At 37.6% G+C, this 11,243-nt stretch overlaps 1 protein-coding gene across 1 annotated transcript; it reads left to right on the top strand.

The window, feature by feature from the left end:
- Nucleotides 1–1,076: 1,076 nt before the first annotated feature.
- Nucleotides 1,077–8,763, top strand: LOC102211925 (muscarinic acetylcholine receptor M1-like). Its single transcript, XM_005749530.1, has 6 exons — nucleotides 1,077–1,107; nucleotides 4,733–4,854; nucleotides 5,261–5,358; nucleotides 5,850–6,145; nucleotides 7,399–8,102; nucleotides 8,219–8,763. The coding sequence occupies exons 2-6, from the start codon at nucleotides 4,740–4,742 to the stop codon at nucleotides 8,731–8,733; spliced, it is 1,728 nt and encodes a 575-aa protein (XP_005749587.1). The 5' UTR covers nucleotides 1,077–1,107; nucleotides 4,733–4,739; the 3' UTR covers nucleotides 8,734–8,763.
- The last annotated feature ends 2,480 nt before the right edge of the window (nucleotides 8,764–11,243 follow it).

Below are 11,243 nucleotides of genomic sequence, written 5' to 3'. Positions count from 1 at the left end.
GTGTGTGTGTGTGTGTGTGTGTGTGTGTGTGTGAGACAGAGACAGAACAAAGTAAGATCTTCCTGTCATTTTTTCCACTTCGACAAAAGTGTTTCACACATGGGTTCAAAGCCACTGTGTTACTTTATATTACATTACTTTTCCTTTATTTGTTTTTTTTTACATTGCTGATGTTTTAAATAATTGGTTTTAAGGTGTATCCAGTCCTGTGTTTTATACTGCAGATATCTACAGTTTAATGCAACTTACCACCAGTCAGATATACCCATAATAGATGGTCGTGTACTTTTTGTCTTTTGACTACATTTTTTTTCTAGTAAATTGCTTAAAAAGTTATGGACAAATATCAGGTTATGTCAGTTTCAGTAGTTTCAACCTCTCAAAGAGAACAGAAAACTAATCTTTAGCCCATTTTCCAATTAGTACCTCCTCGGCACGGCTCGCCACGGTTTGCCATTTTTAAAAACGGGGAAATTGCTACAAAAAACCACACAGAGGTCTCCAAGTCTGACAAAAAGCCACAGACCGAGCAGCAGGTATATTCTTGCCTCGACGCCCACATTTATTGCTTTGTTCATGTGGGATGCTCACATATGTTGCTATGACAATGACCACGGACATAAGGTGGTTCTAAATTGTTATGTCGTGGCAAGCTGTGTCTAGTTGGTGTGAATAGGTACTAATGGAAAAGGGGCGTTTGTCCTTTCAAAAGTTAGTGTTATCTTCCTATAATTTGGTTGATTCTGTTCATCTGTATGTAGCATTTTCCAGATGAACCGAATCAACTTTTTGGGATGGATGACTGATCATGCATAAAGATATATTCCATTTAATTCTCAGTTTGTATCTTTTTTAGTTCATAAGGTCATTTTATTATCTGAAAGTTTCTTGGTCAGATCCCTCACAACATCTTCTAGTTAACGCTAACTTGTAAAAGTACTCTTCTAAAAACCTCCCCTGCAGAAAGAAGCAAAGCTTTGGTCAAAGGCGGAGCTGGAGGATTCCGTCACTCACCCACTGAACTACAGAAGAAAACTCTACGCTGCATGAGTAGAGCTAAGTTTCCCATCAGGATATCACAGTAGATACTGAGACAAGAGTGGGTAGGTAAGAGCAATTCAATGTGTAATTCAATGTCTAATAGTTAGGGTTTTATAAATACAGTCATTTACTATTCCTTAAGTAACTAGTGAAAGGTTTCTCATTGTTTTTAAATGCAAATTTTTAAAGTAAAGTCAAGGAGACTGTCTTTGATTTCATTCATAACTTATTGGAAAGGATTTGCATGTGCAGAGTATTTTCATGTACTTTCTTTAAGATTAAGTACTTACCGTTTTAGTTGATTCTTCTATTTTAATGTGTGTTTTGTTGACTTGTTTATGTAAAAGTCACTCTTCAGCTGAAAGGTTAAAATGTTTCTCTTCTACAAGATTATCATCAGTTCTAAGAACACCAGCCAAAGAGATTTTCTGTGACGAAATGATGTTTCTGGCTTTAATTAGTACAGCCTGTATTAGTAATGTCATCTATTCTTTACAGGCTATGCTAATCTATGCCAGAATCACCAATGCGATGGATGGTGAGGCTATAATACTGTTCAAAGATTTCTCAGTGTTTGTCAGCTTTTGTGGAAATGCAGTGCTGTCTTGCGTATTTAATACTAAGGACAATCAAAATGTATCTAGAGAAGGTTTGCTCTAATTTTATAGTCAACATATACAAGGTGACTCGCAGTTTGTATGCAGCAAAAAGTGTCAAAATCTAAAAAGGATGCCAGGAATGCTTTGGAAGAGAGGGGTTGTTTTTTCATGTAATTTGGGTTGCGAAAAGCAACAGGATTTAAACGTAAATGTATAGTAAATGTGAATACATACATTTAATATGTCACTTGTTCTTTTCACGTTCAACTGAGTATCGAAAATAAGTAAACAACTCTGTTTTCACAGTTTTTTAAAACTGTGTTATAGAAAAGATGAAATAAGAACTGATGTTACAAACCACCAACCCTCCACACTGTGTTTGCTCACGTAAACAGCAGCTTCGTTTAGTTGGCTTTCAGTGTGGCCGTGTTTGATGCCATTTAATAGTTTATGGATTAGGTCAACCATTGTATGTCGGACGTGTAGCACTAAAATTCAATGTGATGTTTAACTATTTGAACAGGAGAACGTATGTAGGTATTGCACACTGATCCTGTGCAAGATTACACTCTGACTTTACATTACAGTGTCCTGTTGATAAAATAAGTTCAGGTTTCAGTGAGGCAGGTTAAGAGGATGCTGTGGCAGACAGACAGAGGTCAAACATGATGAAGGATCTTACCTGGTAAGCTGGGGAGTTTGAATTTGTTCTTCTATTAAGAGAACTGTTTTACTGTTTTACTGGGCTCTTGTTGGATTGGTAGCAGGTTCTACATGTCTGCAGTCACTCAGTGAACAAAGGATGGCTGACTATGTTTTTCATACATAAAGAAGCATGTTTAAATTTATACCTCTTATACATCTACTAAGAAGTACTTCGTTAGCTTCATAGCATAAGTGCCTAAGTCATTTTTTTGTGATGACATAGGCAGACGGACAGGATGATGCAGCAGTGGTAGGGGAGTAAAGTTAGGCAAAAATCTCAATTTGACCAAAAAATGACTTAGGCACTTATGCTATGAAGCTAACGACTTGCCGCTGTTCCCTGTGCAATATTTTGGGAGATGTGCAATTACCATCCCTATCCTTAATCACCATAGCCATTCTACCCTTATTTATTATATCCTATTATGATGCCCATGTACAAACTCCCACAGTGTGGGAGTTTATTGTATATTGTTTTCTTTACTTCTACACCTTTGTAGTCTTGCTACCTAATTTTGCTGTGCATTCAACTGTACAATGACAATAAAAACGTTTTAAGTTCTAAGGCAATTCACTTGTCTCACAACAGCCTTGACTGAATTTATGCTGTCCTCATTACAAGTTTTTGACTGTAATGTATTTTCAACTACATAGCTAACTTGTTATATCCTTTATCAATGCATCCTCTAAGGCACAGATGGTTTGTTGTATTTGGTAGGGTTTAATTGTGAAAAATATGCAAATATTTGTAAAACATAAAAGAAAGCAAATTGTATGTGTATTATTACAGAAGTAAAATAACAATAACTGTAACATATGAGCAGCCTAGAGAAACAGTACTGTACAGACACATTTAATTTGTCTGCAAATAACCATGATCACAGATACAGTACTCAGTCCCAAAAGATAGTCAAAAAGCTAGCAGCTTAGAAATGAAGCCATATTAAGCAAGGATTAAAAGGATTATTGCACTGTGATGCTCGGTCTATGAACCACTGAGCAAAAAGGAAGCTCCTTAGTGACCCCCATGTGTAACCACAGTGATTATTACAGGCTCACATCCTTTGCAATACTGCTATTTACAATGACCACAAGATGGTGCCAAAGGCAGTACCAAAGAAAGAAAAGCTATGGTTCCAATACAGGAATTTCTTTTAGGAAGCTCTTTTCACAGTTTCACACTGGGCTTCTCCGGTCCGCACATTAAAGCAGACTTGAGCAAGAAACTGAACTCTTAATGTATCCATGTGTATGTGTGATTGGGAAAATGCCTTACACATATGCTGTGCATATAGAATAAACAGTTGTGATTGTGTGTAAACTAGTGAATGACTTTTAGCAAAACTGCTTTTAGATTTAAGTAGGAGTAGAAAAACGTTGTGCAAGAGCCAATCAAAGCAGCCACCGCTCTAAGTTTATACCTTACTAGTATCTAAATGGATGAGTTATTAAAAAGAATCTGACCATTATAAAGTCCTTATGAAGAGAGAAACTATCCAAAATAACCAGTTTGTAAAGATATTTGTAATGCTTATGACCTTTAGATAATTATTTACTTTGTTACTTTGTACCTCCTTACATGATGTTCGGTGTGACTTAAGGAATTGGGAACAACCAAGTAACCTCGTAACCTCTAAGGCTGAAAAATGAAGCCAACATGAAAGTGCCAATAACACTGGTACCTCTAAAGGTAAATTGAGGGTGATTCCAAAACTGAGGTAATCACAATAGGGCAATCAATTACTTTTCAGACTTTTCTGTGTGATTGACATGTAGCTATTTCCAAACTGCTTGCTAGGACTCACTCTGTAGGTGGGTGGATCGATCTAAACATTGACAATATCGATACCAATGATGGTAATGGTATCAGACTGATATCAGCGCGATTGATATATACTCTTCCCTAAGCTGACTTTATAAGCTGATATGAAATGTTTGTATCTGTATTGGTATAGGCAATACCATCTTTGTATTTATTTGGTATCAGCATCAGAATGTGTAGTATGGCACACCACTACTCATCTCAGTCAACTGGAGTCACTGAACTGGACCTCTCAGTTTGGTTTGTGATATTTGGAGCAATCTAATTGATTTGAGAAATATTGTGGCTTGCTATGAGGTACCAACAGTCCAAGACATTTATGTGCTTTGGTGAGTGAATGCTAGTAATTTATTAGTCTGTGACTTTGCACCAGTGATCAGGTGTATCAGTAAATCATATGATTGCACCTTGCTAATGCTGACAAGCTGGACTGGATAGTCTGGATAAAGTAACATGTCTTGGCTGACTGAAATGGTACCTCATTGTCATTTGTAAAAGTATCAGCTGAATTCCTTAATCGTTCATTTTTATGTATTAAAATGATTTATTCTGTTTTTTCTTTCAGATGTGTCATGGTCACAATGAACCTGACCTCCAGCTCTGATCCTGTCTACTTCCTTACCAGCAGATTTCCTGGTATGAGAGACCAGCCAGATACCATCATCAAAGCTGACTCTGCTATCTTAGGTACTATGCACAACTGTAAAGCTGTGTAAATTATATGTGTACATGTTAAATGATATTCTATCTGAAAGAACACGTGCAGGGAATAGGAAATTAAAGAAAACAAAAGAATTTAAGATTATGCCTATATTCCTGCAGGACAATGCGTGGAGGAAAAAGAAGACATACGAAGGACAGTCAAAGAACTAAAAAAGCAAAAAATACCAAAATGTAACAGAAAGCCACTTGACTTTAGGCTGGTGACAGAGAGATAATAATGTAAGGCTGCGAAAAGAATTGTGGCAATCTGAAATGGAAATATGATTTGTAGGCACAATAATTTCAAATCATTGCTTTGTTTTTTCCAAATTAGGTTATTTTATTAGTTGAGAAAATTGATTCACAATAATAATATTCTCCACATTTTCAGGTGGCTCCTACCAGAGTATGGGCAATTCAGCAGATAACAGAACATTAATGCTGCCTCCAGATGAGTTTAATCCATTAGGAGGGCATACAATCTGGCAGGTAACTGTTGTGGCAACAGTTCTACTTTTAACTTTGATCTTATTAGATCTGTTTTAGGGCTTCACTGTATAAATTCCATTGCTTCAGTACCAAGCCATGGAACTCTAACTACCACCAAAAATTCAGCTCATGGGTCTAGGGGCTTGATGGCTCCTGTGAAAGTTTTGCGTACAGTAGATATTCCGGGGCAAACTTTACAAGTATGGTTACATTTTTGTTTTGTTCAGATTGAGATATTATTGCCAAACAAAACTGTTCCACATGTAATATAATGTTAAACTGACAGTGATGCAGGATGACATCTGCAGTGAAAGCACGTCATTTGAACCATTGCTTGACAAGTGAATAGTTTTCTGTATGTTCCTCATTTATCCTAAAGGTGTTATAGGTTTGGAGGAACTATATAGAGTAATAGGTCATTTACTGCACAATGGCTGTTGAGTTTAAGGAAGCAGTTCGTTTTTGATTTTTGCCTACGTCTTCACCTTCAGGTCATCATAATTGTCCTCCTCACTGGATCACTTTCTCTTGTCACTATTGTTGGCAACATCCTAGTGTTGGTGTCGTTCAAGGTAAATAAGGCACTGAAGACAGTGAACAATTACTATCTTCTGAGCCTAGCCTTTGCTGACCTGACCATTGGAACGCTGTCTATGAATCTGTATACCACCTACATCATCATGGACCAGTGGGCCCTGGGACCAGTTGTTTGTGACCTGTGGCTTGCGATAGACTATGTGGCCAGTAATGCCTCTGTCATGAATCTGCTAGTCATCAGCTTTGACAGGTAAGTTGAATTTAAAAAAAAAAATTCAGTAAAGTAAATCTATCTACCAGGGGTGCAACGATACTCGTATCGATATTGAACTGTTCGGGTGCTTTCGGTTCGGTACGCATATGTGTCGAACAATACAACATTTTTAATTTATTTTATCAACTTTCCTTCTGACGGTGCTGTCTGTGTTGAGCGCTCAGTGGATCTGCGCTCGACAGTGCAGCCTAGGCGGAGTAGTCAAACGCAGATTCACTGAGCGCAGGGCAAGCTAGCGAGACAGAAGCTAAGCTCTCCTTGCAACATGGCAAATTGAACCTCCCCCACCCTCATTCAGATGTGCCGTTTGGAACTATTTTGGTTTTCATGTGATGTATGACCCTGAAGGTAAGCGCATCATGGACAAAAGTGAAACAATGTGTCGGATGTGCCACGCAATGCTCAATTACATGGGTGGGAGCTAGTTTGTTAGCACAGTTAGCTCGTTAACGTGTTGGCCGTCCAGCCCCAGGCACGGGGCGATCCGCGGTAACTCGTTAACGGAGATTTGCTGTGTTGTGGCGTTAACGTCATTTCAGATTAAGGCTGACAGCACTAGTGGGAACACAACGAATATGACTGCACATTTACTCCGACATCATCCTAGTGCAAAGACAAAAACAACAAGCAGCATGGCTACAAACTTTAGCCGAGTCATTTAGACAGCTGTTAGCACATGATTGACCTGATATGTTTAATATGCTGCTGAGAATATAGCCCAGAAGAAGCGTATAGTATAGCTTTTATTTTGGAAAGAGACATTTCTCTGTAATAAACTCTTTTCCAAAGATGAGTGATTTCTCCATCAGATAGATTTATTTTTTTTATCCCTTTGTTGTTTCAGGAACATTAAATTTAAAAACTGTACTTTTGAGTTAAAATATATATTTTTAATTTAATAAATGACAAATTAAAAAGGCATGAACAATTTTTTTTGTATTGAAAAAATATCGAACCGTGACACCAAAGTATCGAACCGAACCGTGAATTTTGTGTATCGTTGCACCCCTACTATCTACGGTCATGTATTTTGATGTATAAATTTTAATGATTTAAAAATAAATACATAAAACATGTATTGGAATCGCAAACATTTCCATGCTTTATGATTGAAATGTATCCATAGCCATGACAAAGCTTTCATGAGCGTCATGGGTTTGAAAATATCTAATTCTTTTGACTCTGAACAGCTTCAAATAGTTGCCTGCCTTCTTTTTGTATCCTCTTAGGTATTTTTCTGTGACCAGACCACTGACTTACCGGGCCAAGCGAACAACCAAGCGGGCCATGACCATGATTGGATTAGCCTGGTCTATCTCTTTTATTCTGTGGGCCCCAGCCATTCTGTTCTGGCAGTACATCGTGGGTGAGCGGACAGTACAGCCAAACGAGTGCTACATTCAGTTCTTGTCTGAGCCTATAATTACATTTTGTACAGCTATTGCTGCCTTCTACTTGCCAGTAACTATTATGGCAATCCTGTTCTGGAAGATCTATCAGGAGACAGAGAAGCGAGCTAAAGATGTACAGGGTCTCAAGGGATCTGGGTCAGGGAACAACCCAAATCAAGCTCCACATGAAAGGGGTAGTAGTGGAAAAAAAGGTGGAGAAAGTACACCCAACAACCAGAATATCTCAGCAGCTATGCTGCACCAGGTGAGGTCCCAAAACTACAGCAGCTATGGACTAAATCATTTGTCTTCTGAGAAGAACAACGCAAGCCTACCAGGGGGCGTAGAAAGTAGAGGGAAATGCAACATGTTCTGCTTTGAGATTTCATCTCTTCTGCCAGTTCACCATGCATCCAAGAGATTAAATGCCACATCACCACCAGCAGAACAGAGTAGCTGTGACAGCTTTAACAATAACGAGGCCTGGGATTCAGAAGACCAGTCAGGTTCAGAGGCAGAAGTCGATGCAAGATCTTCAAAAGGTTGGACATAGACCTATTTAGTGGTCTTTGTTTTCATAATATATTAATAAATACCCTACTACATGATGTTTAATGTTCATTACATGTCCCTTTTGATGTTTAATATATCTATATAGATGGTAAGAAGTCTAGAAAGGGGAAGGAAAACAAGGAAAAATATCCCCTGTCTACAAACATAAGTCCAAGAGGATCAAATGCAGCAACCTCCTGTTCTGCTGACCTGTCACCTACAGCTATCACCATGAAAGACGCTGCAGTGGCCAAACGCTTTGCCTCCAAGGCCAAGACGGAGATCAGCAAGCGCAAGAACGAAAAAAAGGCAAATGAGAAAAAAGCTGCAAGGACACTTAGCGCCATTCTGTTTGCCTTCATTACAACATGGTTACCATATAATATCATGGTTTTGGTCAATACTTTTTGTCAGGACTGTATCCCTGAAACTCTCTGGGCTCTGGGCTACTGGTTGTGTTATGTTAACAGCACAGTCAACCCCATGTGCTATGCCTTATGCAACAAGACCTTCAGGACAACCTTTAGAGATATTTTAATGTGTCAGTGGAATCAAAGAAAGAACAAGCCTCATTTTTATCAGAGACAGGCTGTGGCATTCCATAAGAAAGACCCCATGTAGAGTGTGGATCTTTGTTTAAAGCTGCACTTTCTAATCCACAATCAGAGTTGGATGCCTTAACTTTAATGGAAACATAATTAATTGAAATTCACCCTCACAAATATTTTTGTGTTCTATTAATTTATTTGTGTAGTTATTATTGTAGGGTTTTTACATTACAATAAAAAGCCCCTTGAGGCAACTGTTGCTGTGATTTGGTGCTATATATAAATACAGTTAATTTGAATGTTATTGTATTCTTGCTTTTTTACCAAGCTACTGTAGTAGAAAAACCTATCGTCCAAAATATTGTATCTTCATTGCTTCATTTGGAATGGATAATTATCTTCCACAGATACTCCAAATAATCACGTTTCATGTATTTAGCGTCATATCCATAAAAAAAACTGGTCACCAGATATTACATAGTAATACAGATGAATCACTAGAATATATCACCTTCAGTGTTTTTGGTGGGTGTATCTTTACATTGCCCACATGTCCAAATAACTCATGGATTAAACAGTTTCTCCACCTTGAGGCCAAATAATCAGTTTCAGTGAAAAAACAACTCTCAGTTTAACTTAAAAAAAATAAAATAAAAATAAAATCTTCAGAAACTTGAATATTTGCAGAGTTTGAGCCCATAAAATGACTTTGTGTAAAATCTCTGACCTTCACTTTCGCACTTACTTTATGACACACTGTACTGGTCTTAATAACTACGATGTTCAAGTAGATTAATTTTAGTTTCATTTATGAAATGACAATCTTGAAGGATTTATAATTTCCTGGATTCAATTCAAATAATAATGTGTAATAATACAGAATGATACAGGGAATAAGTATTGAGCATGCTTACTGAAATTTATATAATACTTAGTACAACTAGCTGCTTGCATTGCTTGGGTGTGATCTTTGATCCATTTTTTCACGCAAACTGTCTTCAAATCTTAAAGGTTTCAGAGTGTGAACTTGGATTTTTAGTTCTTTCCAAAGATTTATAAATGGATTCAAGGCGGGGCCATTTCACAAGATGCATTTTCTTTCTCCAATTGAGAATTTTCTTTCTGTGTGTTTGGGAATTGTCTTGCATTGTCTACCCTTGTTTTACATGGTGCATCATGGCTGATGGCAACAGGTCAGGGATGTCTTGGTACATCACTCCATTTATCCTCCCTTTAGTTATATGAAGTCTGCCAAGTTTGAGCATGACCACATGCTACAAAAAACAATCCCCAACATAGTGTTTCCACCTCCAAACTTGGTTGGTATGGTGTTTTTGAGGTGCCATTTCTCCTCCTCCTCCACAATGTGTGCAGTGAGATCAAGAGAGTTTAATTTTGGTCTCATTTGACAAGACTATGTTCACCCAGTAGATCATTGGCTTGTCTAAATGTTTTGCAGAAAACTTTAAGTGACCCGCAAATTTATTTATCAGCAATTTATTTATTGGAGTGGGCTGAAAAATCCTTCAGTAGTCCTCAAGGATTTGTTATTTGTAAGGTTACAGTAACCTTTAAGAACACTGTAAATGTTACAAAAATAAACAGGTTTTTACCACTACTATTTCACAAAGGCTTAAAAAAGAAATGTCCACAATTTAGACTATTTTAATGTGGGATATTTTATTAAAGCAATTTAGCAGAAGCAAAGCAAAAGCACAACCAAAAAATAATGATCACATAATCAAATCATATTTAATTATACTTTTCCAATTAATCTAACCTGAGTTAATGCTCATTTCTAATACTAATCTGGAAAGGAGAGCTGTTGAAGAGAGAATGGGTTTGCATTGGCTAGAAATGGGAATTGATAAGAATAAAGCACTTCAATGCGAGTAAAGATTCCAAGGAATCGGACTCCTGGGAACCTCGATACCCATCCCTAGCCTTGGCCATGATGCCCTTATCTCTCATCCATTTTAATATCATCTAATAGGAAAGTAGCTCCCTTTGGAAATTCAGTCCCCTGGGAATAAGGTAAAAATCCAGATCTTCTTGAAGTTATAATCCACAGGACCACAGTAGACATCCTTGAAAGTTGTAATCCAGAAGAAAAAAAAAGGAAATTCAAGTCTTCTTGAATTTATAACCTAAAATGTACAAAAAATCTAAAACCAATTTTTGGGTCCACCGATGAACCTTGAAATACAATGTTTTGCTCATCCCCAGAAGACCGAGAAGAACAACCTCAAATGTTCCTACAAGCCTTCTTTTTATAAAGGCAAGGCAAGTTTTTTTGTATAGCACAATTCAATGGATGGGGCCTTCAGCTGTAAAGCCACATATTCAAAAGCCTGAAAACTTCCAGGAGATAGCTGCTTACATTGAAATGATTCATTAATAAGACAGCAACCCCTCCTCCTCTCCTGCTCACCCTGGCCTCACTGATAAAACTGTAGTTAGGAGGGGTTGTCTCGATGAGAACAGCTCCATTGTTACTTTGGTCCAACCAAGTTTCAGTTAAAAACATAAAATCAAGGCTGTGCTCAGTGATTAAATCATTAATTAAAAATGTTTTCCCAGCTA

Source organism: Pundamilia nyererei, unplaced genomic scaffold, assembly GCF_000239375.1.
Source record: "Pundamilia nyererei isolate P.nyererei 1_Seehausen unplaced genomic scaffold, PunNye1.0 scaffold00248, whole genome shotgun sequence".
Classification (NCBI taxonomy): Eukaryota; Metazoa; Chordata; class Actinopteri; order Cichliformes; family Cichlidae; genus Pundamilia; species Pundamilia nyererei.
Note: the sequence above shows the minus strand (reverse complement) of the source record. Positions and strands in the feature narration are given on the sequence as shown.

What these genes read in the sequence shown, in the direction of transcription:
- LOC102211925 (XM_005749530.1), top strand. Translation starts at nt 4,740, where the DNA reads ATGGTCACAATGAACCTGACCTCCAGCTCTGATCCTGTCTACTTCCTT. An exon ending in AGCTGACTCTGCTATCTTAG is followed by an intron (nt 4,855 to 5,260) that starts GTACTATGCACA and finishes CCACATTTTCAG; the next exon opens with GTGGCTCCTACCAGAGTATG. An exon ending in CGATGCAAGATCTTCAAAAG is followed by an intron (nt 8,103 to 8,218) that starts GTTGGACATAGA and finishes ATATCTATATAG; the next exon opens with ATGGTAAGAAGTCTAGAAAG.